The sequence below is a fragment of the Martes martes genome (assembly GCF_963455335.1).
Source record: "Martes martes genome assembly, chromosome: 4".
In the NCBI taxonomy this organism is placed as follows: domain Eukaryota; kingdom Metazoa; phylum Chordata; class Mammalia; order Carnivora; family Mustelidae; genus Martes; species Martes martes.
The window spans coordinates 112616198-112643551 of record NC_137891.1 but is presented as its reverse complement, the minus strand read 5'-3'; the positions used below and the strand labels follow the sequence as shown (position 1 = coordinate 112643551).

Sequence of the window (27354 nt, the reverse complement as noted above, 5' to 3'; positions counted from 1 at the left end):
ATATATTTATTAACATGAACATATGTTCATGGTATGTTTCTAAGTTGAAAACAGCAGGTTTCAAAACAATGTTTTGAATATAATCCTCTATAGATAGAAAGCAAATGTTATTGGTTATTTCCAATTATAGGATGAATTCTTTTCTTCGGACTTAACCATATTTTCTAATTTTTCTGTAACAAGCACACATGACTTGCATATATTTTTTCTTTTTTTAATGCTTTTTTTAAAAAATAGATTTTATTTATTTGTCAGAGAGAGAGAGAACACAAGCAGGGGGAGTGGCTGGCAAAGGGAGAAGCAGGTTCCTCTCTGAGCAGGGAGCTCAATGCAAGACTTGATCCTAGGACCCTGGGATCATGACCTGAGCCAAAGATAGATGCTTAACCTACTGAGCCACCCAGGCTTCCTGACTAATATATTTTTTAATGTTTAAAGTTTTTTATTATTTTTTATTAGACTGAAGAGGAAGTGCCTGGTGGAAAATGGAGCAACTAGTTGAGACAGTGCCTTTAAGCATGTCCCTCTGAGAGAACCCAAGGACTCCTCTGGGCCCTCCCTCAGCTCTCAGTTTGAAACGTTAGTCAGCTAGAAACTCAGGAGGCACAGTACATTTCCCCCAATCCCTGCTGTCATAGGCAGACTCGGGGCCACTGGCTTCCCATGGAGGGTCGAGGTACCTGAGGGGGTGGGAGCCCCCCTGCGCCCTCGGGGCACTCAGGGAGCATGGTGAGCTTCTCTCTGGTGCTGCACATGCAGGAGGGCGAGGGGTCCTCTGGCGTCCATTTCTGCTTCTGGAACAGGTGGGTGATGTTCGGGGACACAGAAGGAGTCTTCCAGGGGGTTGAATTGACACAGGGGTACTCCCTCATGGAAGGCAAGAAAATATTTCACAAGTAGCTCCAGTTGATAAAAATCCCTAAAAATGAGAAATAGTGCCCAACCTTCTCCTTAGCCTTTCCTCTATCTCCGCAGACCCACATATTTTCTTCTTCTATTCTTGGAAGTTAGTTTCTGCTCAAAAAAACTCAAGACCAGAATTTTGTTGATTGACTAGGCGTGGGGCTGGGCAATAACTATCTACTTTGTGGACTGTTTTATCTCCCTTCTTCCTCCTGATACCTCTAGCTGCTGAGAAACAGAACAAATAAAAGAGGAGTTGGAGCTGCGTCTGTTTGGGTCCTTACCTACAGCTCTGAAAACTACTGAATGAGAGAAGCCGTTAAAATCATACTGAAATTTTAGGATTCTTGGATTTCAATTGCCCTCTGTAACTCTCTTCTCTGTACTTACAGCAATTGAAAGTTATGTAATTAATGCCATTCTAGGTCCAATTAAACAATAGCACATCCCCCATCTCCCTCCTTTCCCTGTTTAGATTCCTTTCAAATACATTGTGGGAAGCATATGTCAACTTAGTACGGAACTTTCTATATTGGGAATTCTAGAAATACAGAGCTGCCCAGTGATGCAGGGGATTCCTAAGAGGTGGAGACACCCTTGCACTGGGTGTTGAAGGAGAGGCGGGTGAAGGTCAGGGATGAGGAAACACCTGGGTAACAGAGAGCAGGATAGAGATGGGACCTCTCCTGACCTGCCAGCCTGGGACCCCACCCTCAGGGGTCCCCTGGGGCAGTCGCTGATGGGAGGACAGGGCTGCGCAGGGACTTACGGAAGCCACTCTTCCTTCAGGCAGCGGTTGCCAAAGCCCGGCTTGTTCAGGAGGACGTCTGCAAGTGCTGCCAGCTGCTCACTGCCTGGCTGGTCCAAACTAGACAGAGTGAGAGGGGCTTACTTGACAGATGCATGACTGGGGCAAAGGGACAAAACAGCTAACATGCAACTTGACAGGCGTGCACGGAACGGCTGCTCCATGCTGGGCATGAATGCAAGCCACAGAACGCTGCCTAGGGGTGGCTGTAGGGTGCTGGGAAGGGAGGGTGCTGCTCCCACAGGCCCGGCAATCTGCTGGCGTATCATGTCTGCACCTCAAAAAGATGGAGTTCAAGCTACTCACCGAACCTTTACTTTCTCTTTCCTTACACCTGGCAGTCCCCGTTGTCCACTTGGGGTCACCTTTCCCAAGTGACAGGTACATTAATTTCCTTTTGGAGAGCAGTCCAGGCCCCCTACCACATTGGTTGCCGTGGAAAGGGGAAGGTCCCTCCAAACAGGCTGACTTGGGAGCCCCACAACCCATGGGGTGAATGATATAACCTTTAGGGTGAGTCTACACACCTAAAGAACGTGTACTGCTGCCCATACATCCAGGGGTGAAGGATCAAAGCCGGATATTCACCAAAGGGAGGGATGATGAGGGAAAGCATCAGAGCCAAAAACACAAAAGTGGCTGGGAGGACAATCTGTCGGAAAATAAACATGGCAATGTGAGCTGTGGTATGCTAAAGACACCCCCCAACACACACACTCTCATTCTTCTAAGCATTTATCTTGCAGAAGGTCAGTCTTCTGGGGAATGTTATAAGGGAAGACATGCAAAGGCAAGATGTATAGAAGAAAACAGACTGTTCTGGTGGCCACTGAAGAATGAATGAAGTCGGCCAACACTGAGCATTGAGGTAGCCAATCAATGTTCAGCCAGAAGTGAACTGTGTCCGTTGGTCTGTTGGTTTCTGCATCCGAATAAAAAAATATTTAAAAAAATTAAAAAATATTAAAAAAAAAAGAGTGCCAAAAACAATCTATAGGTTGAATGCAATCCCTATCAAAATACCAACAGCATTTTTCACAGAGCTAGAATAAACAATACAAAATTTGTATGGAACCACAAAAGACCCTGAATAGCCAAAGCAATTTTGAAAAAGAAAAACAAAACTGGAGGCATCACAATTCCAGACTTTAAGTTGTATTACAATACTGTAGTAATCAAAACAGTATGGTACTGTCACAAAAAACAGAAACATAGATCATTAGACCACAATAGAGAGCCCAGAAATAAACCCTCAATTAATCTTTGACAAAAGAGGAAAGAATAAGCCACGGGAAAAAGACAACTCTTCAAAAAATGGTGCTAGGAAAACTATACTGCTACATACAAAAGAATGACACTGGACCACTTTTTTACACTATACACAGATATAACTCAAAATGGATAAGACACCTAAATGTGGGACCTGACACCATAAAAATCCCAGAAGAGAGCACAGGAAGTAATTTCTCTGACATTGGCCATAGCAACATTTTTCTAGTTATGTCTCCTGAGGCAAGGGAGATAAAAACAAAAATAAAGAACTATTGAAATTACATCAGAATAAAAAGCTTCTACACAGCAAAGGAAGTAATCAACAAAACTAAAAGGTAACCTACAGAGTAGGAGAAGATATTTGCAAGTGACATAACTGATAGAGGGTTAGAATTCAAAATATATAAAGAACTGATACAACTCAACACCCCAAAAACAAATAATCCAATTTAAAAATGGGCCGAAGACAAGACAGACATTTCTCCAAAGAAGACATCCAGATGGCCAACAGACACATGAAAAGATACTCAACAGCACTCATCATCAGAGAAATGCAAATCAAAACCCCAGTGAGATATCACCTCATACCTATCAGATGGCTACAATCAAAAACACAAGAAACAAGTGTTGGCAAGGATGTAGAGGAAAAGGAATCCTTGAGGATGCAAACTGGTGCAGTGTCTGTGGAAAACAGTCCGGAGATTCCTCAAAAAATTAAAAATAGAACTATCCTATGATCTAGTAATTGCAGTACTGTATACTTACCCCCAAAATACAAAAACACTAATTCAAAGGGACGCATGTCCCCCTGTATTTAGTGCAGTATTATTTACAATATCCAAACTATGGAAGTTGCCCAAGTGTCCAAGGGTAGATGAATGGATAAGGAAGACATGAGACATATATAATAGAATATTACTCAGTCACAAAAAAGAATGAAATCTTGCCATTTGCAATGACTTGGATGGAGCTAAAGAGTATAATGCTAAGTGAAATAAGCAAAAGACAAATACCATGTGATTTCACTCATATGTGGAATTTAAGAAACAAAACAAATGAGCAAAGGGAAGAAAGAGAGAGAGACCAACCAAGAAACAGACTCTTAACTATAAGAACAAAATGATGGTTACCAAAGTGGGGAGTGAAATAGGTGATGGAGACTGAGGAGTGTGCTGGTCATGATGAGCACTGAGTAACATACAGAATTGCTGAATCACTCCCCGTATTGTACACCTGAAACTGATATAACACTGTGGGTTAATAATACTGGAATTAAAATTAAGAAGTTAATTTAAGAAGAGAGTAAAAAGAAAAAAGAGGCCAATGACGTTGATATGTAGGATCATGTAGGGTCATAGCAAAAATGAATGCAAATATGATTTTACCCTTCACTGTAAAAATGAAAACAGTCTTAACATATTCACTATTATTTTCTCTGCTAAACAGGTCGAACATGAAGAATCTTTATGTTACTAAGAATGGAAATCAAGGTGGCAAGGAGCAAGCAAAGCCACCAAGACCTAAAGAGAGTGCCCATCCCTGTTTGAAGCTCCAACAGGAGAAAGCCCAGGAGAGGAGGGAAAGGCCAGGAGAGGGCAGGCAGACTTTGGCCACCAGCAGCCAAGCGCAGGCAAGGACCGACAGTAATACCTGGGCCAGGAAGTCCTTGTGGCTGCGCACAGTGTGGTGGAACCGCTTGATCAGTAATGCCTGCACGTGTTGGAGGAGCAGGGGCCCCCCTGTGTTGAGCCGGCTGCGGCGCTCAGGCTCCGAGGAGGGCTGGCCCCCCCGGGGAGGAGCTGGCTCTGCAGAGCAGCCATCCGAGCCCTGGGGAATCTGTTTGGCCTTATCTCCAGGACCCAGCCAGGGGTGCTGGAGGCTGACGTTTTCTCTTTTCTGTCGAGTGCCACCTGATTTGGAAGATTGAAGTAATAAATTTAGAAAAATACTTGCAGGGTATGGCTTTCATGTGCTCTTTATTTTCTTACTGCTCTGGTTTTCCCTTTCATTTAAATTAGCAACAAAGTATCAGGCCAGGTCTGTTAATATGCTTTCAAACATTCTATTTTGGGGGGCACCTAGCTGGCTCAGTCAGCAGAGCATATGACTCTTAAATTCAGGGGTCATGAGTTTAAGCCCCACATTGGGTGTGGAGCCTACTAAAAAGAAAATAAATAAATAAAAATAAAATGACGATTCTATTTTTTAGTAAATCATCTATAGACAGAATTACCTGAAATCCTTTAAAAATTCTCTACAGTAGCTAAAGAGAAGAGCATATAAATGCATTGACAGAGAGGTCTAAAACATATAGCTAAGTAAAAAAAAAAAAATCAATGTTATAGAACAATATGTGTAATAAGATCACATTTGTGTTAGAGAGCACGTATATCACAAAAACAAATTATATGTTATACACATATATACACATACAGATGTAAAAGCAAAGCTCTCATGGAACACCCACCAACTATTAATAGAAGTTACCACTGCAGGGGGAGAGTTGGATAAGGGGTGGGGATGAAGGAGGAGGGTGATTTTAGCCTTTTTTGTATGATTTGAATTTTTAAACAGCAAAACATATTCATGTGTAACCTGTGGACTTAAGTAAAAGTCAGAATTAATTTTTTTTTTCTAAATTCTTAGAGGCCACTGAGAAGTGGTGGAAAGGCTAAGAGTTAGGTCACCTGGGTTTGAATCCTGACTCTTACTAGATGTATAAATTGGACTGTCTGAATCCAAGGTTTCTCCTCTGTAAAATGAAAATGAAAACATTTCACAGGATTGTTATGAGGATTAAATGAGCTAATATGTAAATATGCTTTAAGAACTACTCACTGAAAGTCATTAGTTATGTTGAAGCTTTAGTTCATCATCACTGATTAATGTTAATTTTGTAGAAAGTGTTTTTGGACATAAAGGGAGAGCCGAGAGGACCGCTGGTTGGTCTCTAGCTGCTTTTTAACCTGTCCTAAAGTCCCCCAACACAAGGGCAGCTGCAAAGGGAGTTGGGCCAGCCCAGTCATCCTTCCACTTAACACTCATGGACAGCTGCAATGCAGCGACCTGGCTTCTGCAGGCTCACTCACGACCTAGTGCCAGAGCCCCAGTGCTCCTGCCTCCTTTCCCTAATCTGGGGTCAGATTTTTTTTTTTTAAAGATTTATTTTATTTTTGGGGTAAGATTTTATTTATTTATTGGACAGAGAGAGAGCATGAGAGAGAGAGAACATGAGAGGGGGTAGGGTCAGAGGGAGAAGCAGCCTCCCTGCTGAGCAGGGAGGCCGACTCAGAACTCGATCCTGGGACTCCAGGATCATGACCTGGGCTGAAGGCAGTAGCTTAACCAACTGAACCACCAGGTGCCCCAAGATGGATTTATTTTAAAGAGAGAGTAAGAGAGTGCGAGCAGAAGAGGGAAAGAAGGAGAGGGAGAGAAGAAGCAGACTCCCTGCTAAGTAGGCAGCCCAATGCAGGGCTCTAGATCACACTACAGTGAGATCATCACCCCAGCTGAAACCAAGAGTTGGGTGCTTAACTGACAGAGTCACTAAGGTGCCCCATGAGCTCAGACGTGTTGTGTGCTGTGGTTGGCCCTTCTTCTGGTAGGATCCCATGAGCTTTGCTCTCTGATGGCCCGTCCAGACTGGAGACCACTGTGGAGGCAAGAGCTGAGGGTGCCAGTGGAGGGCAGTCAGAACCCTGTTTGTTCCTGGCTTCCTGCTGCCCTCTAGTGGTCAGTGGCTGTGAGCCACACCTTTAGAGGCCACACTGAGCCTTTTGGTACCTTGAAACTTGGTACCCCAATGGATAGCTACAAGTTCCTTCAGACTTTGGAGATAAGATCAGAAAGTGTCATCCTCTAAAACTGAGCCAATTAAAACATGCATTTAGCCATCTGAAAAATGGGAGGCAGAGAGAGTGTGGACTTGGTCCTAGTTTGAGAGCTAAAGCCAGGGAGTAAGACTCAGAAGCCTGTTTGACTTCAAGGCAAGTCATCCAATCTGTGTGAGCTCAGTTTCCCCCAGATGGGGCTAACCCCTGTCTTAAGAGCCTCATGCAATTATAGTGACAATCAAAACAGTGGCTGTTACATGCTCTATGAAGTATAAAGGGCTAAAAAGTTTGAGGTAAAAGATGATTTGTGAATTAGGATGTTGCTTAATCTTAATCAGAAATCACATACTGTGTTGAAACTTGGCACATATTAACTGGTTCAATTGAATAATCCTAAAAGTTGGGTACTATTATTTGCCCCATTTTGCAGATGAGGAATCTGAGGTACAAATAGGCTAAGCATTTACCCAAAGCTACTCAGTTAGCAAATTGTGGAACCAATTATGAAGATCTCCCTTACTCTAGAGGCTACACTCTTAACCTCGATCCCTGCATGTTTCTTTGGAGCACCCTACTCTATGCCCAGGCTGACCAATCTTCTGATGTCCAATTTCTTCACCTGAGAAGACGTAACTATTAAGGAGTATTTTGGGCTGATGAAAGCCCCAACTCTTGAAAACATCACAGCTTCTGATATAAATTTGTATATTTTCATCCTGGTCTTGGTTAATGTAAGCCTTCGTCTTTGGGTGACCTGGGAAAATTCCATTTCTGTGTCTTTAAAGCTGGAAAGAACACCTGGGTCCCATGGTGAGTTGCCCCTGCCCTCTCCGTCAGACTGCCCTTCCCTCCCTACTCTGTCAGGATTCCTGCTTCTTCTGGCTACCACACGACTCATCTGGGCCAGGCAGCACATTTGGGCTGGTGTATTTGACCACTGGTAGTTCTACGCATAGCTGCTAAACAGACATCTGGGACCACTTACGAAGCAAGATGAAAACCATATATCTTAAGAGTTGGCATCGGAAACTTCACAGGGAGGAAACTGTCTTTGCACAGGAAAATACTATGATGTTACTATACTGGGTAGAAAAAGGTAACCAGTAGCAGGAGCCCAAGGCATCAAAGGAGAATGGCATGCAGCTTTGCCCATGAACAGGAGAGAGGAAAACAGAATGGAGAGAGAGGAGCCAGACAGAGGATTTTATCAGTTTGGGTGGATGCCTTTTATTCTATCAGAAATGGCCTGTGTCATGGCAGGTTATCCCGCCTGTATGTCCCTCTCCCTATACCCTATGCTTCATAGTAAACTCATTCATGAACGCTTTGTGTGCCTCTGGGGTTTTGGTAGAAATCACAGGAGGGGCTAGTTGGTGCCCAGGCCCATACGTGTAGAAGAGAGACCCCCAAATCCACAGAAATTATGACTTCCACAGTGGCAAGTTTCCATAGGGCACTAAATGAAGGTTCAGAATAACTTTATCTCTTTCTCAAAGAGGCCAGAAGATTCCAGCTGGCATCTGGGTTGTATTCACTGTCACCATTATCTCTAGGGACTCTGTGGGCTGTCACTCATGCAGACATGAGTGGATCAGAGGCCTGGTGGAGATAAGAGGAGAAGATGAGGACGGCAAGGTGTCAGGTATAGGAGACCCGAAAGTGGGATGAGAAGCTTCAGGGTGGTGAAGGTCCCAGCCTTACCTCCTTAAGAATCCTGATTCATCTAGAGTCTTTCCACCCAGATCTAATTCCACTTGTCATTCCTCTGTCATTTAAAGGAACTAAGAATGCAAAATGTGTGATATTGGGGGGTCAGATAAATACAATGGAGGAGAATTTCCTGCTTTGTTGTTTCATAAAATTTTCCTTCGATTTTCAATACAGAGCTTGGGGAGTACGGTGAGGGAACACACTCTGGAACCATACCGGCAAACAGAAGTCCTGAATCAGAATCCTCTGTGACCTTCAGAAAAATCTGTCAAAAAAGGAAAAAGAGAACATTTGGTTTAGGCATTCCATTCTCAGAAAAAAATCTAACCATAGCTCAGTTTTGTTGGGTACTACTTCCTAATGGAAGGAAAATATGTTGTGATTTATCTAAGAACACAGTCTTCTGGCAATATAAAAGTGTATGCACACAGGGACCTCAGCCACGTGAAATCTGTTTCTATATGGACAGAGGCATGAGGGAGTGAGCCAAAAATGAAACTAGCTGCTGTACCTGGGTTGGGAATTACAGCTTTTGGCCCTTATGAAACATCCCCCTAGTATTCAACTTCTGCAAATAAGCTTCTTTTCTGCTACTTGATGGAAACCAGCTGGGATCTCTGGCTTACCTCTTCCAGGGGAGTGTCAGAAATTCCAAAACTGCTGAGTCCCAGGTCGGCTAGTGTGTCCTCTAGCTCTCTGAAAAGGCTGGCATATGCTCTCTGCTTGAAATTCTTATTTGGAAGAAGGAAGATAAGTTCTTGACCAATGCATTCCACCAGCTTTGCCTCTGGAACATGGTGTTGTATCATATCCATCAGCTCATTCACATCTCCTAGGACAAAAAAAAAAAAAAAAAAGAGAGAGGGAGAGAGAGAGAGAGAGAGAGAGAGACTGACATCAACTCTGTCTTCCCAAACTGAACCTGGGATACTGTGAGCTTGCTCACATCCCCTACTTTCTTCCACTTCCCACTTGAGGAAAGGGCATTTCATCCCTCAGTAGTGACTCCTGCGGAGGACTAATGCTGCCTCCCATCTGTTTTGGCTTAACTGGCCCTGTGAAGGGCACTGAGAGGGAGAGGGAAAGGGAAGCCACAGCACTCCCCACTAACCAGTCAGGGAAACTTGGGGAGGTCATGCAATGCTCCTCTGCTAGTTTTCTCCTTTGTGCAATCAAATGTTCTGTCCCTTGCAAACTATGTAACATCAAGCAGTTTTTTTTTTTTTAATCTGTTCAAAGGGGAAAATAGTGGCACCCACTCACTTCACTCTTATTTATTATTTATGAGGACTGGATGAGTTAATACCCACACAGCACTTAGAATAACATGTTTGGTGCCTAGGTGAATATTAGCTGCTACCCTAATCATGAACATCATCTCTAGTAAGAAAGTTCTTATCATTATTGTTGCTCATTTTCATTTAACACAGGCTGGAAGGTTAAGTCAAAGTTCCTTTCATTTTCCTTGTCTGGCCCAAGCTATAGGTGACTTGCCCGAGGTGCATACCTGGGACTGGTGCCCAAGCCGGAGAAGAACTCGCCTTCCTAAATCACACACCAGTGCTTGGTGGTCTAATTCTTCAAAGGAATAAGCTGTTTCCCTTGAGACTGCACCTGCCTGTTCCAACTAACAAATTAACCAACCTTAACACCCCGATCCAGGAAACGATGAAGGGGAGCAGGAAGCTGTGGCGTCAGACTGGGGTGGGGGGGATGGAGTGTGGGGTGTACAATGTGGGGTGTGGGAAATGTCCAGTAACAAGTATTTACCTGACACACTCATACAGTTAGAATTGAATTTTATGCACAAGCATGTATTACTTTGAAATTAAAAATCTAATTAAAAAATTTTAAAGCTTGTATGTGAAGAGACAGTTCCCTATTATCTTGAGAAGCAGGTCAAAGGGAGAGGGATTCTAGGGACTCAGAACCCAGGTCTCGTGCATTTCTGCCAAGCAGTCCTCTCAATTAAGGCCACCTGGTGGGTTCCTTGTTTTCTTTGTTTTAAAAATGACCCATGTGGAGGGATTTCATGGCTTTCAATCCATGTCCTTCTGTCTAACTGGGCTGGAAGCCGTGTTTTATGTCAGATTTACAAAGAGGACTCAATTGTCTTTAGCTCTGGGATGACTTCACACAGGCGCTGGAGGGCTCCTTGTGTGAGGAAGCAGCTTTGCCCTAAACAGCTCTCCAGGGGTCATGCGCATTGTTCTCTGAGGAAGGAAATCCAGCTGAAGCTGTGGATTCCCAGGAATTGTGTCTTAGTCATGTGTGTCAGCCTTCCAGAGGGAGTCCTGGAGGGCAGTAGGCTTGTAGTGCCTGGCAGGGAGGTCTACATGTGTGTGTGGTGGACCGTTGTGTGAGAGGGAAAAGCCTTGCGAGGAACTAACTGGGGAGAATGATCTTCTTTCTCTTATTTGGGGCATAATGACTTACTGTGTTCCTTCCTATGGTTCACAGCATCCCTCTTACAGTAAAATAAATAAATAAATAAATAGACATTTGTTTAGAAATAAAGGAATATTTTAAAAAATTACTCTAGCCAGCAGGCCCTGTTTCCAACTTGATTTTGGTACATTACTGTATTGGTTTTTAAAAACTATCCATGTCTTGAGCAAGATTCGTCCTGGGAGGGAATTTCAGCGAGCAGGGAAAGACCCACAGCAAGGCAGACTAGGGAAAAGACGCAGAGCTGTCACCCTGAAAGGATGTGTTCCTGGGTGCCACAGGTTCTGTCCATGCAAAGAGTGGGTAAGAGCGTGAACATGATGCAGACCTGGGCATTTTCCCTCAAATTTCAAGCATGGTATATAAATAATGTTTAGTTTTTCTCTTTCACCAGACTTCAGTTAGTAAATTCTCCAGATTTAGAAAAAAAAAATTGTGCTAAATAGAGAACTCTGTATTTTATTTGCTAAGCAGATAGTTCCTCCACCATCCCATTATCAACCTGGGTCAGTACACGGGTCTCATTTTGCTCCTTTTTAGGGATATGGGGTGTGTGGTCTTCCATTTGCAAAGACACCCCAGAGGTTGGATGGAAGTGGGCCTTCATGGAAGACAGCAAGAGTTGTCGGCAAGCACGCTAGGTCCCTGAACTCAGATCCTGTGGGATGAGTGCTTCCAGCGAGATCCTCTTCGGCATCTCCTGGAGGTGCCCCTGACGAGGTTTAATGCACCCTTACTCAAGAGAGAACTGTTAGGAAGTTGGGATACTGAGGGGAAAGTCAGGAGTGTAACAAGGATGCGTGACTTGGCATCTACTCTATGCAGTCCGACTCTCTGGAAAAGTTTACTCTGAGAGCCGTCTGTCACCATGGCTTCACCCGAGGGCCTCATCTGGGACCTACAGTAGCCCTTCTCCCCATACTTAAGTAATGCTGCTTGGAACCAGGGCAGAAGGACACAGGAAGGGAGGCTTAACATGGGCCACCGACGAGCAGTGAACAAAGACTTGATTCATCAATTAAGGGAGGAGGCCCTTAGGCCCAGGGCTTTAAAGTCTCTTTGGGAATGGAAGAGAAGGTCAAAGGGAAAGATGAGCAACTTCAGGACCATGGGCTTGAGAAATACACAGAGTGTTCTCTTTTCTCCCATTATGTTTGACAACAGGACACACCCAACCATATCAAGAGATGATCGCCAAACAAGAACCAAGACACAGCCTGCCCCAGGACCTACCGTCCAAGACTTGTTCCGGAGTTATCTCATCTATGTGGGCTGGACACCTGCTTGAGAAACCCTCAGACGCACAGCTGCAGTTCCCCTACAACAGACAGGCGTCAGTCACTTGAACAACAGCATCTCCCTGAGGCCAAATGCCTTCCTCACCGCACCTCGTTTGTTTCTTGCTGCCAAAAGTGGTCAACAGGTTTTGCCCCTCTCCCTCATATTTTAATATATTACTTCAGGCGAGCACTCTGAGGGTGTGGCTATTTGATTTTATCCTGGTGAGTGTATGAGTCAGGCACAGAGAGTAACAGCACCTGAAAGGCACCCCTGGCTTGTCATTATCTTACGACAGCTGTAGGCGGCCTATGCAAGACATTCTGCTCCTCTGACCCCGTGGATGCACACTGGCCTGTGGAAGTCTACACAGGACAGGAAAACCTGGAGGCAGCCTGACCCTTATACTATGGCAGCCAGAGGCCTAGGTCATGCTACAAAGTAACCAGCCTGACCACTCTAACAGGAGAATGCCTGGTCTCCAGGAGGCCAGAGGGCATTAATAATGCTTTTTCTCACTTTTCGTCTCCATGTCCCTGACAAGCAGAAGCAGAACTGATCAGTTTCCTTTACTGTGTGCAAAGAAACCAACACTGACAAGCAGTTAAGGAATTTGCCTGTGATGACACAGTCCTCCACCTTGCAGCTACCCAGACCCAAACCTGGTCTCCTGACAATGCTGAGGGGTCTCTGCTAATGGGTATTGTCTGGCTCTATCATTTTCAGGTTATATAGTTCCCAAGAACGCCTTTCCTTGGCTTTCATTTCCCAGCAGACTTTGGGTTTAGTTAGGGAACATAAGCTTTGGAATGAAACATAGGAAGCTTCAATAGCCACTCTTGGATTCCCAGCGTGCCACCTTGCAGCCTGAGACATTTCTGTGGCTGCATGCCACATGAGTGTGCTGCGTTCTAGAGTACCATAATCTCAGCTTGTTTCATGTGGCGTAAAGCATCTCTGTAAGAGGGTTCGGAATAACCATTTCTCAAAATCTGCCAAGAGTTTCAAGAACAAGGAGGTTGATCCTGGCCGCTAGAGCCCGACTGGGGTGGAGATGCCAGGGATGGCATCACCACACCGTGCATTTCTCCTGACCCAACACAGGCTCTTGCCCTGGGCACACACATACCTCATAGCCTGTTCTTTGGCTCTGGATGTTTTTCATCTTGCGCACCAGGGTTAAGTAGAAGCCCGTGCCAAAGCAGTTCTTCAGGAAGAGCGGGGTGCCCGAGCAGTAGAGCCTTCCCTGGGAAATGATGGCGATGCGGTCCCCGAGGAGGTCAGCCTCGTCCATGTGGTGAGTGGACATGATGATGGTTCTGCCTGCAAAGGCAGAGGTTGAGGGATCACCAGACAGGCCCGGGCAGGGCTGGAGGGGAAAGGATGTAGAACAGTCTCTCTGTGACATGGGCATGAAAACTCGAAGTGGATCAATAAAAAAGAGTATTCTGCCGCAAAGTCCAGAATACTAGAATAATAATGACAACAGCTAACATTTTCTAGCATCCTGCATGCTGTCAAGCACAGTCACAGTACCTCTTCGGACTTTGGACCTGCTTCCAATAAATCACTGTGTAGGGGACATATTTATTACAGTCAGCATCTATTGAGTGCCATATGTATATACTCTCTGGATCATTATGCACTGCACTTATAGTCTTTGCAAAGAACACACACATACTTTGAAACCAATGGGAGATGTCCTTAGAAGAAAACAGTAATGAGGATGTCAGGATGGCAAACTGACCGTGGGATTGAGCCATGCCATCATGTCCACAGGCCCTCTGAGCTCTGCCTGCCATGTTTCTGGACCTGCCCCCTCCGGTTAGAAGGTGCTGGGAGAGAAGGAAGCGTGGCCCACTCTGAGACACTGCTATCTGCTGTAGTCCACTGGAGCACTGGACATGTGCATGCCATTCTCACACCTGGTCCTGAGTGACCTTCTGACAGCCATGGAGTTTCCTGGGATGTCTACATGTGACTTGCATTTTTTAGTCAAAGAGGAGTTTCACCTAGAGCTGCATACCTTGCTCCAGACAGAGGGGCTGCAGGTTGAGAGAACCTTTTAGAATATTTGGGGAAGTAGGCTGCTCCATCAGTGACTTCCTGTCTCTATTGGTGTAAACATTTCAGGAGGCTTCCACTGGGACTCTGGCTCACTCAGGTCACTGGTCGCACCCCGTCAGAGTGTAGTCATGGCTGTTAAGTATGCTCAGGTGCAAAGCACCATGGTGAGAGCCAGGGTCACAGACAAAGGCACCATGAGAGCTCAGGGCACCGAGCAGTGGCCATTACCTGAGCGATACTTCAAGAGCAGGTCCCAAATTGAGCGTCGCGAGTAGGGGTCCACTCCAGAGGTGGGCTCATCCAGAATGACAACCTTGGCACCTCCCACAAAGGCAATGGCAACAGATAGCTTCCTCTGCATGCCACCTAGAGTTTGGCACAAGGCAACAGCGTCACAAGGGCTGTGGAGGACGGGAGGAGAAAGGCCCAGGGCTGGTGGCATAAGGGGGACCGGGCCTTATATCCGGCAGCAGCTTGATGCTGCCTCCTTAAATGTTTATACAGTGTTCAAAACCTAGTGGTGTGCAGGCCTCTTTAAATGCAGAGAAGGCAAGAAATGCAAAAGTGCAGGAACAGATAAGATCATTTAAAGGCTAGTCTCACATTTTAGTTCAAACCCACGAACATCAGAACAAATATAGCCTAGGCTGCTACAAGATAGGGGGGTTCCATGAGGGAAATGATCCAGAGGTGGGTTCCTTTAAGGTGCACAGAGTAACTTTAGAGACGTGCTCCCGCTCTTAGGAGGTTTCTTAGAAGCTTCCGCTTCTGTCGGTGTCCTGGAAGACAATGGATTTGCCATCCGTAGCCCTCTCTTTTTCCAATACCAAGCACCTGAGAGATCCTGCGCTTCTTCGTTCCTCTTGTGGTGGAGGCCTGTGTCCTCCAGCATGGCTTCCATCTCCAGCTGGGCCTCCTCCCAAGACTTCCCTTTCAGCTGGGCATAGAACAGGATGTGTTCAGCCACTGTGAGGCTAGGGGACAGGGCAATGAGAGAGGCAATGGGTTCAGCAGTTCCACCTCTAATGATTCATCTTATAGGAATAATTAAGGATGAGCACAAAGTTTTAGCAGTGAAGATGTTCATTGTGGTGTTGTTAATAATACAAAACAAAGGGCACCTGGGTGGCTCAGTGGGTTAAAGCCTCTGCCTGCAGCTCAGGTCATGATCTTAGGGTCCTGGGATCGAGCCCCGCATTGGGCTCTCTGCTCGGCGGGGAGCCTGCTTCTCCCTCTCTCTGCCTGCCTCTCTGCCTACTTGTGATCTCTCTCTCTCTGTCAAATAAATAAATAAAATATTTAAAAAAATAATAACAATACAAAACAAAACCCAGATCCTGTTAAATATCTAATAAGAGAGGACAGTACATTTATACAATGGTGTAGTATATAAACATAAGAATTATTTTATTGAAGAATATATAATAACATGAAAATATTCATGATATCTTGAGTGAAAAAAACAAATTGCATTAAGAATGGCTGATTACAAAATTGTATGCAGAGCTTTACTCTCCTTTATAATGTTAAATAATATATGTATACATGCATAGGAGAAAGTTCTGAAAAATCATATACCAAGGTGTGAACCATGATTATCTCTGGATGGTGAAATGACAGGTGACTTCTATTTTCTTCTTTTAATCTGTATTTCCTCCCTTCCTTTCTTTTCTTTTCTTTCTTTCCTATTTTTTTTTTAAAGATTTCTATTCATTTATTTGACAGAGACAGAGATAGTGAGAGAGGGAACACAAACAGGGGGAGTGGGAGAGGGAGCAGAGGCCTCCTGCTGAGCAGGGAGCCTGATGCAGGGCTCAATTCTAGGACTCCAGGATCATGACTGGAGCCAAAGGCAGATGTTTAACTGACAAAGCCACCCAGGTGCCCCATATATCACCTTTTAAATAATAAACAAAGGTTTGGGGAAAAAGCAACTGAAAAGCCTCCTGAAAAGTCAGTTTTTAGTGCCTGGCTTAAGAGAGAAAAAGGAACAACGGTCTCCTCTCCTGGACCCTGAGAAGGAGTATTTCAGGGTGAGTGAGGGGCATCTGTCAGAGAGTGGGGGGCATTACTCTTCTGAGGGGGTAGACCTCCACTCCCAGTGCCAGAGGCATAGTCTGACTTTCTGAAGGACACTTCTCATAGCAAGCAGGACTAAGGACCTTGGACAGGGGGAAAGCAAACAAGAATACTGCCTCCTGGCCCCCATATTGGCATCCTTGAGGAGCTCAGGCCTAGAGAACATGTGTGTTGGAGGGGGGGCAGGGTGGGAATAAGGAATGGAGAGGGTCTCTGTTCCTGTTCTACTTACTGGTGGAACAGGATGTTGTGCTGCGGACACATGCCAAGACTCTGTCGGACTTCATCCAGGCTGGTTTCAATGTCCTTTCCCCCAATGAGCACTGTCCCTGATGTTGGTGGCAACAGACCCGTCAGGATTGACCTGCCAAATGCAGGAGTCAGTGGCAGAAAAGATGACCTTTAGCAACCCCAGACTCCAGAGTTGCTGAGGACTCTCACAGTGCCTTCTGCCTTGACTCTCAGTTGAACCCAAACCACGATCAGCTGTGGGGACCAACAATTTCCCAGACAGGCCTTAGAAGCAGTGTGTATATTCAGCTCCTACTGCAGATGTCCACTTCTGCCCTCTCTGCTTCTATTTAATTCCTAGGGCCCCAGGCAGGCCCTGATGGGTCTTCAGGGTTCCCAGCAGCCCAACATTCCCTACAGAACAACCCTGTCTGGCTCAGTAATCACAGCCTGGTGCTGTAGGGCTCAATGGAAGGTGTGCAGAGCATAGGTCAGTACAATGCCTGGTATCATGATTACGAAGCATAGGGGAGGGTCTTAATGACAGCTCAGTCCTTCAATACGTATTTGTTGATGATGTGATTGAAGGCAGGCAGAGGAATTACCACCAACAATATCATTTCTGGATTCAAAACAAAAAGCTCCATATCCACTTTGGCCTTTTTTTTTTGTAAAATGGGAAATAATGGTGCCCACACCTCATGGGTTTGTTGTGAGGATTAAATGAGTTTATACTTGTAAAGCACTTAGAACCGTGCCAGCACAAAGTAAAACTCGAAAGTATTATGACTGTTCTTACTGAACAGTGTGTTTCAAGCCCCAGGAGAAGTGGCATTTGAGCAGTTGATGCAGTACTGTGTTCGCCGTGAGGAGCCCCGAGGTCTTGGGTGGTGCTCTGGAGCTTCTGACCGTATCAGTCAACAAGGTGAGCAGTCAGTTGGATTTAGTGCTGCCTGGCCCAGCCAGCTCCCTCCCCGAGTTCAGATACAATCTCAGGTTACCTGAACTTGTACTTAGAAGCTAAAATCTCTGTTGGTCAACCGCTAGAGGGAAACAGAACCAAATGTAATGGCACCAGCCCCACATTCCATTCACATTGAACCTCCCTCAGAGAACATTCCAACGTAGGGTGTATACTGCTGTTCCTTCCTGGCGCTCTGGAAGAGGTCATAGGACTTGAAGACCGTGTAACACAGGATTTCCCTGCCCCTTGAGAGGGCTGCCTCTGACGCTCCTTAGGACACCTTCACTAGCCATGTTCTCCTTCTCAGCAGATGGCGCTCTGGTCCCTTAAAAAGCTAGGGGACCTTCCAGATCTTTCTGCGCAGAGCTTGCACCTTCCCTGAACTTTATCTTCAGTTGCCCGATGGTTACCTCACAGGCCCCTCTAGCGAGCACACCCTTTTTACTTTCTCCAAAACAGGTAGGCAAAGAATCCTCTTTGAAAATAAGTAGTCCTCTATGGACCAAGGGCATGTGATGGTGATGGCCATGACTTTAGCACCATCACTGATGGTGGTAACTCTGGAGAGGGTGGGATGCGTGGACAGGCTTACAGTGTGAGAGATCAGTTAGCTGAAAAAACCTGCCTCTTGCCCTCAAGTCGATGACCCCAGAAAGTCAGTTCAACTCTCTAGATGTCCATTTTCCCAGCACACAAAGGGGGGCAGTAAACTCACTTCAACTCCCTCTGCCACTTCTTGTGAGGATCAAATAAAACAATATACATGAATGAGCTCTGAATACTGCAGTGTGCTTTACACATTCTTCAGACACAAATACATAGTACATTTTTGTCACTAACACTTGATGGAAAAGAGTAGTCTGCAGCTAATGAGGCAGAACAGAGCCAGAAAATGATAGGACAGAAGAGCAATCCAGGCTCTTTGCCCAAAAACTCACAAGGTGGTGGTCTTTCCTGCTCCATTGTGACCTAAGAACGCTGTGATCTGGTTCTCATAGAAGGTAATGTTAAGACGGTCCACAGCTGGTCTGCTGTAGGTATCAAAAATCTTCACCAGATTTTTCACACATACCCCAGGAACCAAGCCTGGAAGTTCACGTTCAAAGAAGGAATCTTGGAGGAAAAAAATGAACATGATGTAAATATAATGCTTTAATGTACACATCGCTCAAGGCTCGATCTTCAGACCACTGTCTTTTGGCCCCATGACTTTAGGTGGGACCTTTGTAAGGATGACTACAAAATAATCATGGTAATAACAGTACCTAACATTTATTGAACAGTTACTATGTGCCAGGCATTGTTTACGTGCTTCATATGGATTACCTCATTTAACCCTTATAGCAGCTCTATGAGGATAGATGTTATTATGCCCACCTTTATAGATGGGGAAACCTAAGGCACAGAGACATCAAATATCCAATCAAGGTCACACAGCTCATGAATGGCACAGCTGGAATTTGAACCCAGAGTGCACTCATCGTATATACAGAGAGTTAGCCCGAAGCTCAATCTTCAGCCCAGGCTGTCATTTCCAATAGTCTGTAGGGTATATCCTCATGGGCTTCTGGTAGCAGCTCAGGCTCCTTATCTTCCTCCCAAAACAACTTTCCCTCAGACTCTCCCATGTCCATTCCTATAACTGTTCTTCTCCTGGTCACCTTGGCTCAAGCTTTTGTGTTAATTTTGTCTAAAGGGAACTTCCTGCTCCTTAGAACTTGAGAGTTTCTCAGTTACTGAGTAGGATGGTCCACTCTTTCTCATCACTGTCCCTCAAACTCCAAACCTCCTACTCATCCATGCCTTTCTAGTGCAGACCCTCATGACCGTGCTGTCTACTTCTCCCAACTTCCAGTCCCCCTCTGCTTGAGTATACCCTGTACAGTACCACTTACTTTGTTAACATTGTAGCTCTGTAACACTGACTCCCTTGCAAAACAACATCCTTCTCCTATGTGTGCCTTCTGGTCTTTTCTGTAACTAAGATGGGACCAGCCCTCTGATTTTGGCCTTGGAATTCCACTCTGGGAGGAGGGCCATCCCAGAGGTCCTACTGACTGCAGACTAGCTCTCCAAGGAGCCAGAGGTCACTGAATTCAGCTTTGTGAAATGGCACCAGGTTGGCCCAGAGGCCTGGAGGCTGGGCCCTCTCACACAGTGGTAGGCAAAGTCCAGAGGAGAGGACAGCAAGGGCATTTTAGCATTTACAGAGAAGTACACATGCTTAGGGAAGGAAGAACATGGGGAGAAGTACAGAACTGGTCTAGGAGAGAAGGTAAGGAAGGCAAAGCCAGGGAACACTTGCAGACCTAATCCATCACTTCAGGAATTATTAGGTAACTTCCACAGTCAGGAAAGGCTTTTGATGGTTTGAATGAATGGATTTGTAGATTTGTAAACTACGAGTGAAGTGTAGTCAGCTCCCCTAGACTCCTTCCTCCTCTGCACAGAAGCATTTATTTTTGTCTTTCCTTATAGCTCATATCCGCTTTAAGTCCCAGTGACCCAAGTTATTGTTCTTGCTAAATCCTCGGAAGTCAGCACATTTGTGCAACTCACTCGGGACTTGCCTAACAAGGGCACAAACACACCACATACTTGGGATTTGCTTTCTCCAGGAAATATGCGTTAATGTCTGGCTGGACCATTCATTCCCCACACGTGCGGCTCGGCTCTTGAGAAGCTATCAGGTTTAACTCCTGTCAACAGAGTCAGTTTCCTGGGGTCCACAGCACCCCAGTCATGAAGTGTATTGCTCCATCCTTTACAGTACTCTGCACCTACTCCTTGCCTCTGCTCTGTGTTCTTTACTGAGGGTTTGTTTGTTTGTTTGTTTGTTTTACCATTTATTCCTTCTGGGTGTTCCGGATCCTCCATTTCCTCTGTTATGGGTTCCGTCTTTTCCAGGGCCCTTTCTTCTCTGGTTGAACACGCTGCACCAACCAGAAGCCACTGTTACTCTTGGTGAGAGCTAACAATCAGTAAAGGCAGGAAAAGGAGGGGAGAAGGGACGGGTGGCAGAGTTTCTTACCACAGCTGGAAAGCACAGTTCCCTCAAAAGGCCAAGTGAGCATTCCGGGGGACCAGACCCAAACCTGGTCCTGCCGCCCACTGACCTGTTGGCCTGTAAAGTCCTGAAAATGGCTGCCAGTGCCTCCTGGCTAGCTGGCTTGTCAAGCTTTGCTGAGCCCAGATGGGGTTTTATAACAGGTGTTTCACCTCATCCTCTTAACATGCCAGCAAAGGCCCACAATGTCAGAAATCACAATTTTAAAAAATATTCACAAAACCAGGACTGAGTTTGCAGTGGGTTAATTTTCTTTACCTCACCAACAGTACTTCTTGATCCAATAAAAAACATGTCAAAGTCATGGTGAGCCTTGAGAAAAGCTCATTCAAGGTGATATGATGGATGGCCAGCTTAAATTACTGATTGAGACAAAATTTGCCCGAGCACTTTTATGGGCACTCAAGTCTTTTGTGGCTAACACCAGAATTGAACCTGGTTGAGGTATAGGCTTATATAAATTGTCAAGTGTGGTGTAAACACACACACACACACACACAGGTCTTTTTTTTTGTTGTTGTTGTTTGTTTGCTTTTTTAATAAACTTGGCATTTGGTTGAAAAGAACATCAGGACATCCTGGAAGGGGAAGAGAAGCAGAGGAGGGAGCCAGCAAGAGAAGAAAGCAGGGGCTGGAGGAAACCACTGTCACCACGCATCTAAAGGCTCTGGCCTCCAGAGCACAGATGTGGGCAGGGGGAGTTTTTTAATGAGGCAGCCCACCAGGGCCTCCCTCACCCCTGGCTGCCCTCTGTAGATCTGCAGGCTGAAGGTGGAGCAGCAAGGAATGGGCCTCGTGGTCAGGGACCTGTCATCTCCAGCACTTCTATTTCTGCCTCCTGAAGGATTTTCAACTCTACTGCCCACAATGCCTTTGATCACTTTACTAGCTCTCCTACTGCACGGACATGCAACAAAATAGCAGGGGAAAATATTCTGCATAGTTTAGTCATGGGATGAGTTCCTCGCCAGGAAATGTGTTTCCCAGTTCCAGGTTTTTGTCCCAAATGAGCGGCAGGAACATGGGCAAGACACTCATCCTCTTGGGTTCCATTTCTTCGTATGTGAGAGGACGGGGTTAGGTGAGGAAACTCAGTTGTTTTCTGATTTTATTTATTTTTTTAGAAAGAGAGAGCACATATGCATGCAAGTGTTGGGGGAAGGGCTGGGGGACAGAGGGAGAGGGAGAGAGAATCTTAAGCAGGCTCCATGCTCAGTGTGGAGCCTGATGCAGCATTCCATTTCAGGACCGTTGAGATCACGACCTGAGCCCCAAAAACTAAGAGTCAGACACCTAACCCACTGAGCCACCCAGGTGCCCCTCTATTTTGGTTTTAGAGAGATTTAGGAATTTATTTCAGTCTAGTCTGTTGGCAAAAATATATGTGAAAGAGCACATTTTGTCTTTAAGAATTTCTCTTTTGAGAGGCAGATTATCTGCTGAGATTTTAAGGGGGAAAATGTCCACAAGTCCTGATATTCGTTGAAATCAGAAATATTCCAAAAACATATTCCCCTGTTGAAAATCCCCATTGGATTACAACCTTATTATAGTTGAAATTTTAAAAGTTCATGGACAAGACAGACAAACCAACATAATGGAAAAATACTGAGCTGTCAAAGTGCTATTTGTTTGAACCATAAATACAAAACAAAGCAAAACAAACTGCCCAAGCCTTTTAAAGGCCCTAGGCTAACCGCCTAGAGAAAACAAACCTCTATCTTAGTGCTTAAAGGATAAATCCTGGCCCAGATCCAAAAATACAAAGTAAAGGGTAGGTAGGTGAGGAAAAAACAGATTGGAAAGTATTTCCTTTGCTTCCAGAAACTGCCAGCTCCAAGGAAGTCCCCAGCTCTCAGGTCAGGAATTTCTTGCTTGCTCATACGTCACAATAGAGTCTATAGAGCTTCTAGAGCTCTCCCTGGGCCTCCTGTCCTGTTTAATAGGAAAGGTAAATTTTATCTAGGAAGGATTCTGGGCAAATGCCCCTTGGCCCTCTTCCCCAATCACAAAGTAAGATGAATTTTAGGAGAGTCTAGGAGTGTTTGCCTTGAAGGTCATAGCTCTGCCCCAGCCTCTGGATGGGCCTTCACCTTAGGAGAATGAATTAATTTATATTTTGAAAAGGAATAAAAAAGCAGGAGAGGAGGCATAAGAAGACCAGTGCAAAGGTTCCTTCGTGATTCTGCGGATCTCTGTTTTAAATTGAGGAGTTGCAAAAGTCATTTACACCCTAAAGTGGTTTGGCCTTCTTTCACAAGGGCAATTTCATCCATTGGGCACAAGCTGTATGGGAGACAAGGGTTTATCAGTGCTCAGCCATTCACTCTGGCCTAGTGACTCACAGAAGGTGGGTTCCCAGAGGCTATAATGCTGTAACACAGTGGCAGGAACCACACACTTGATATCAAGAGCCCTCTCTACAGCCCACACATATCCAGGACATAGCCAAAGGAGCTAGTTTCAAACACTAAAGGTTTTGGGAGGGGGATGTTGTTTTTAATTGAAAAATTTTGAATAACTCACCTTCACCACCAAGCCAATAGGACTCTTGTAGAAGGAAGTACCAAGGAAGTGGGGTTCCATAGTCCCCTAGAAATGACAGGGAAATAAGGAAAAAGTTTTGGTAGTCCTACTACAGCTCTATAAAATCAAGAATTTTTCTATTTGAACTTCAGAGTATAGCTATAGATATCCATAGTTCATAAGCATTACATAGCTATCCATGGGCTACGACACAAAGACTACTCCTTCCAACATGTTTTAATTTAAAAGTCACTTTTTTTGGGTGCAACAGCTTTCCAAAAAACATTTTATTAAAGAATTTAGGGGCACCTGGGTGGCTCAGTGGGTTGGGCTGCTGCCTTCGGCTTGGGTCATGATCCCGGGATCCTGGGATTGAGCCCCGCATCGGGCTCTCTGCTCAGTAGGGAGCCTACTTGCCCCCTCTTCTTTCTCTGCCTGCCTCTCTGCCTACTTGTGATCTCTCTCTGTCAAATAAATAAAATATTTAAAAAAATAAAAATTAAAAAAAATAAAGAATTTAGTCATGCCCTTTCTCAACAATTACCAGATAATAATAATGATGATGATTGTCAGTAACATTTGTTAGATGCTCTTTCCATGGCAGGCATTATATTGTAAGCACTTCTCACGAGTTAAAAATTTAATCCTCAAAACAACCCTAAGAGATAGGTAGTAGTATTCTTGTGGATAAGGAAACAGAGGCACATTGAATCATCTGCCCAAGGTCACAGCTAATTAAACAGAGAGAGGTACTGGAATGGGTAATCTCGTTCTAATATCCCTGATCTCAACCACCCCATTCTACTGCATCCCAAGGAAAAGACTCCCAAATTTCTTGTCTAGCTCTCTTAGCAGACTTTGCTCCCTATAAAATGTTAATTTTGTGAGAACACACTATCTTTGCTTATTTAATATTATCCCATGTTCCATGGCCACTAGACTGTCAGACCTTCAAGGACAGGTTTGGGTCTGTCTTTTTCATCCCTTTTCCCCCAAAACTAGTGCTAAGCCTCACATACAGATTCTGCTCAGTAAATAGTCATTGGACAAATTAAAGCTTTAGCTTGGCTAAAATAAAGCTCTTGAATTATAGACAAACTGCATTTTCAATCCAACTAATTTTCACTTATTATATCTCCTTCTAGTGGCATAGTAAGATAGAAAAGCTGATGGAGGGCAAGGTCAAATGTATTGCTCAAAATCAGCATTAAGGGTTGTGTCCCCCGCACCCCAAAATCCTCAAAAAGATATGTTGAGGCCCATGGAAGAATGCAAAATAATACACGGTCTTGTCCCCAGTTCCCAGCACACAGCTTATAAAACCCTTGGGATTCCCTGGATAGGAATGTCTTTTGTTGTTTACAAGGAGCTGAGCCCCTTTCTCAACCATACCTGAGTTAATGCTAATGAGGTGACTCAGGGGAGGGTCCCTAGATAGCTTCAGGATGGGGCTGGTCACCAGACCAGACCTGGGAAAAGAGGATGAAAACGTTCAGCCTCACGCTCCATCTTGAGGGAGGAGAAGGGGACTGGAGATTGAGTCATAAAAACTCTGGAATGAGATTCAGGGAGCTTCCAGGTTGCTGAGCACATCGAGGTCCTGGGAGGGTAGTGCACTTGAAAGCTCCAGGCACCACCCCTCCTGCCCCTCCCTTTATGCATCTCTTCCATTTGGCTGCTCCTGAGCTGTATTCTTTATTATAAACTGTAACTGCAGGTAGACTAGTTTCCTGAGTTCTGCAAGTCATTCTAGTGAATTACTAAATCAGGGGGCTGGTGACTATGAGAACTCCTGAATTTGTAGTCAGTCTGACAAAAGCGTGGGTAGCCTGGGCACTGTATTTCCATCTGGCCCCTGAAGTGGGAACAGTCTTGTAGGGCTGAATCTTTCTGTGGGGTCTGTGCTAATTCTGGGGGGTTACTGAACGGGGTAGAACTGAATTGATTGTTGGACACCTGGTTGCCATTAGAGAAATAGCTGATGTTGGGGGGCGGGGGATGACACATTTGGTATCAGAAAAAAAAAGACACCAGAGTCCTAACCCTTGGCCTTGTTTGGAAATAGTTATTGCTAATGTGCTTAGTTGAGATTAAGTCACTCCAGATTACGTGGGAGCCTAATCCATTCTGACTGGATGTTCTTATAGAAAGATGGCTGTGTGCAGACAAACATACATGCACAGGGAGAACACCGGGTGAAGACAGAGCTTGTTGAAAAACCACCAGAAGCTGAAAGAGGCAGGGAGGGCTCCTTCCCCTGCAGATTCCAGAGAAAGCATGGCCCTGCCAACACCTTGATATTCTCGTTCTAGCCTCTAGAACTGTGGGACGCCCTCCACCCCCCCCAAAGTGGTGTTTTAAGCTACCCGGTTTGTGGTGCTTTATCATGGCAGCCCTAGGAAACTAATATAATCACACAGCTAAGATCCAAACCCAGGCCTCCTGGCTCAGCCTAGTAATCTTTCTCCTATTCCAGGGTTGCTGCCTATATATTTCTCCCAAAAAAGGCTGCCTCAAGATGATGTGAGTTCATCCCTCCCCAGGGACTGGACCCAGCCTCACCCTCCCCTGCCTGCTCCCGGCCACGGCTGCCACAGCACAAGGTGGCCGTTGGTTGACTTGGAGCCCACTCAAATGGAAGTGGGATTTCTCTAGCTACCAGGATATACTAATCCAAAGGAAAATCTGATTTCTACAAAGCAAATATGAAACTGTGTGAACACCCAACTTTGATTCAGGAGTTGCTTTTCAATGCTGCAGATTAGTCAGGTATTTATTCAATGTCCACCAAAAGTCAGGGACTACTTGTGGCATCAAGCCTATAATATTAAACAAAACAGACTGGGCCTGCTCTCATGGGATAGAGAGTCAACATGCAAACAAGTAAAGATATGTCATGTCAGATAGTGATGTCGCAAACATAAAGTTGGGTAAAGGGGACATAAGCACTGAAGGACTGTGATTTATATAGGGGTAGCTATTTAGATATTTGCAATCTGGAAAGATCCCAGTGATATGGTGACATCTGAACTTAGACCCAAACAAAAATGAGGAAGTAAGCCTGCAGGTATTGGGGATGCAGAAACATGCTGCAGGCCATGAGAACAGGTACAAATGTCCTGAGGAGGAAATGTACTGAGTGTATTGAAGAATAGTCAGTGAGGAGGTGGATGTGGCCGGGGCAGAGAACATGAGGGAGAAGGGAACGACATGAAATGAGGAAGACAGTTAATTGGCTGCTGATAATGAAGCATCTTATAGGGCAGGACTGGGACACTGGGTTTTCCTTTGAACAAGAGGAAAAGCCACCACAGGGATGCGAACAGAAGACAGATATCATCTGACCCAGCTTTGGAAAGGATCGCTGAACACAGTGTGGAGAACAGACTGGCAGGCAATGATTACGGAAGGAGGCTTGGACTGGGATGGTAGTGGTGGAGGTGGTGACAAGGGATCAGATTCTGGACCTATTTCTAAAGTAGAGACACCAGCACTCACTGATGGATTTTTGACTTAAGCTTAAGTTTCAAATGCTGGCTCTGAAGGCCCAAATTGAAAGAGCTTAGAAAGGATAAGATTTAAACTAGATGAAAGGTGGGGGAATGTTGGGGATCTGAGGAACCCAATATCAGTACCTTTACCCTATGGGAGTTGACTCTTACCTGGAAACACCTGGTCAAGGTACCAGGCAAGCAGGCCATATAGAGCAGCATCGAGGAGCATCATCTTCATGGACATCAGGAAACTGAATTCATCCCCTTCCATGGGACTTCTCTCAATATTGCTCCACTGCAGCCCCAGGCCTTGCTCCTCAAAGCGAGCCAGGTACTCAGTGCCAAACCCAAATGCCACAGGAGACAGCAGGCTCTGCAGTGAGGCAAAGAGGGCATACTAGATGAGCGCTGGACTTTCACCCCATGCAACAGCACCCAGCTGTCCACAAGGTAGGGACGAGGGCCAAAAGAGTGGTCCAGCTTGTGTCCAGGTATAAGGATAAACCAGGGAGGGCATAAGGCAGTTTTCCCACAAGAAAGCCTATTCTGGAAGTGCCCTGGGACCTCACACAATACTCACGAAGCCACCTCCCATCTGTTCAATGGAGTATAGTCGTGTAAGGGGAAATATAAACACCACAAAAGCACAACGTACCAAAGGACCAAAGGTG

At 45.2% G+C, this 27354-nt stretch overlaps 1 protein-coding gene across 1 annotated transcript in view; it reads right to left on the bottom strand.

Moving 5' to 3' along the window:
* ABCA4 (ATP binding cassette subfamily A member 4) overlaps positions 1-27354 on the bottom strand; it is a gene marked incomplete at its 5' end in the record, with an annotated part of 123196 nt that overhangs the window by 36812 nt on the left and 59030 nt on the right. Inside the window, 15 exons of the mRNA XM_080802522.1 lie at positions 681-867; positions 1673-1771; positions 2239-2363; positions 4634-4893; positions 8746-8794; positions 9156-9361; positions 12211-12295; positions 13385-13578; positions 14551-14688; positions 15157-15296; positions 16634-16765; positions 18535-18709; positions 20440-20529; positions 23190-23255; positions 26852-27056. Coding sequence (XP_080658648.1) covers positions 681-867; positions 1673-1771; positions 2239-2363; positions 4634-4893; positions 8746-8794; positions 9156-9361; positions 12211-12295; positions 13385-13578; positions 14551-14688; positions 15157-15296; positions 16634-16765; positions 18535-18709; positions 20440-20529; positions 23190-23255; positions 26852-27056 — 2151 coding nt within the window. The remainder of the gene's footprint in view (positions 1-680; positions 868-1672; positions 1772-2238; positions 2364-4633; positions 4894-8745; positions 8795-9155; positions 9362-12210; positions 12296-13384; positions 13579-14550; positions 14689-15156; positions 15297-16633; positions 16766-18534; positions 18710-20439; positions 20530-23189; positions 23256-26851; positions 27057-27354) is intronic.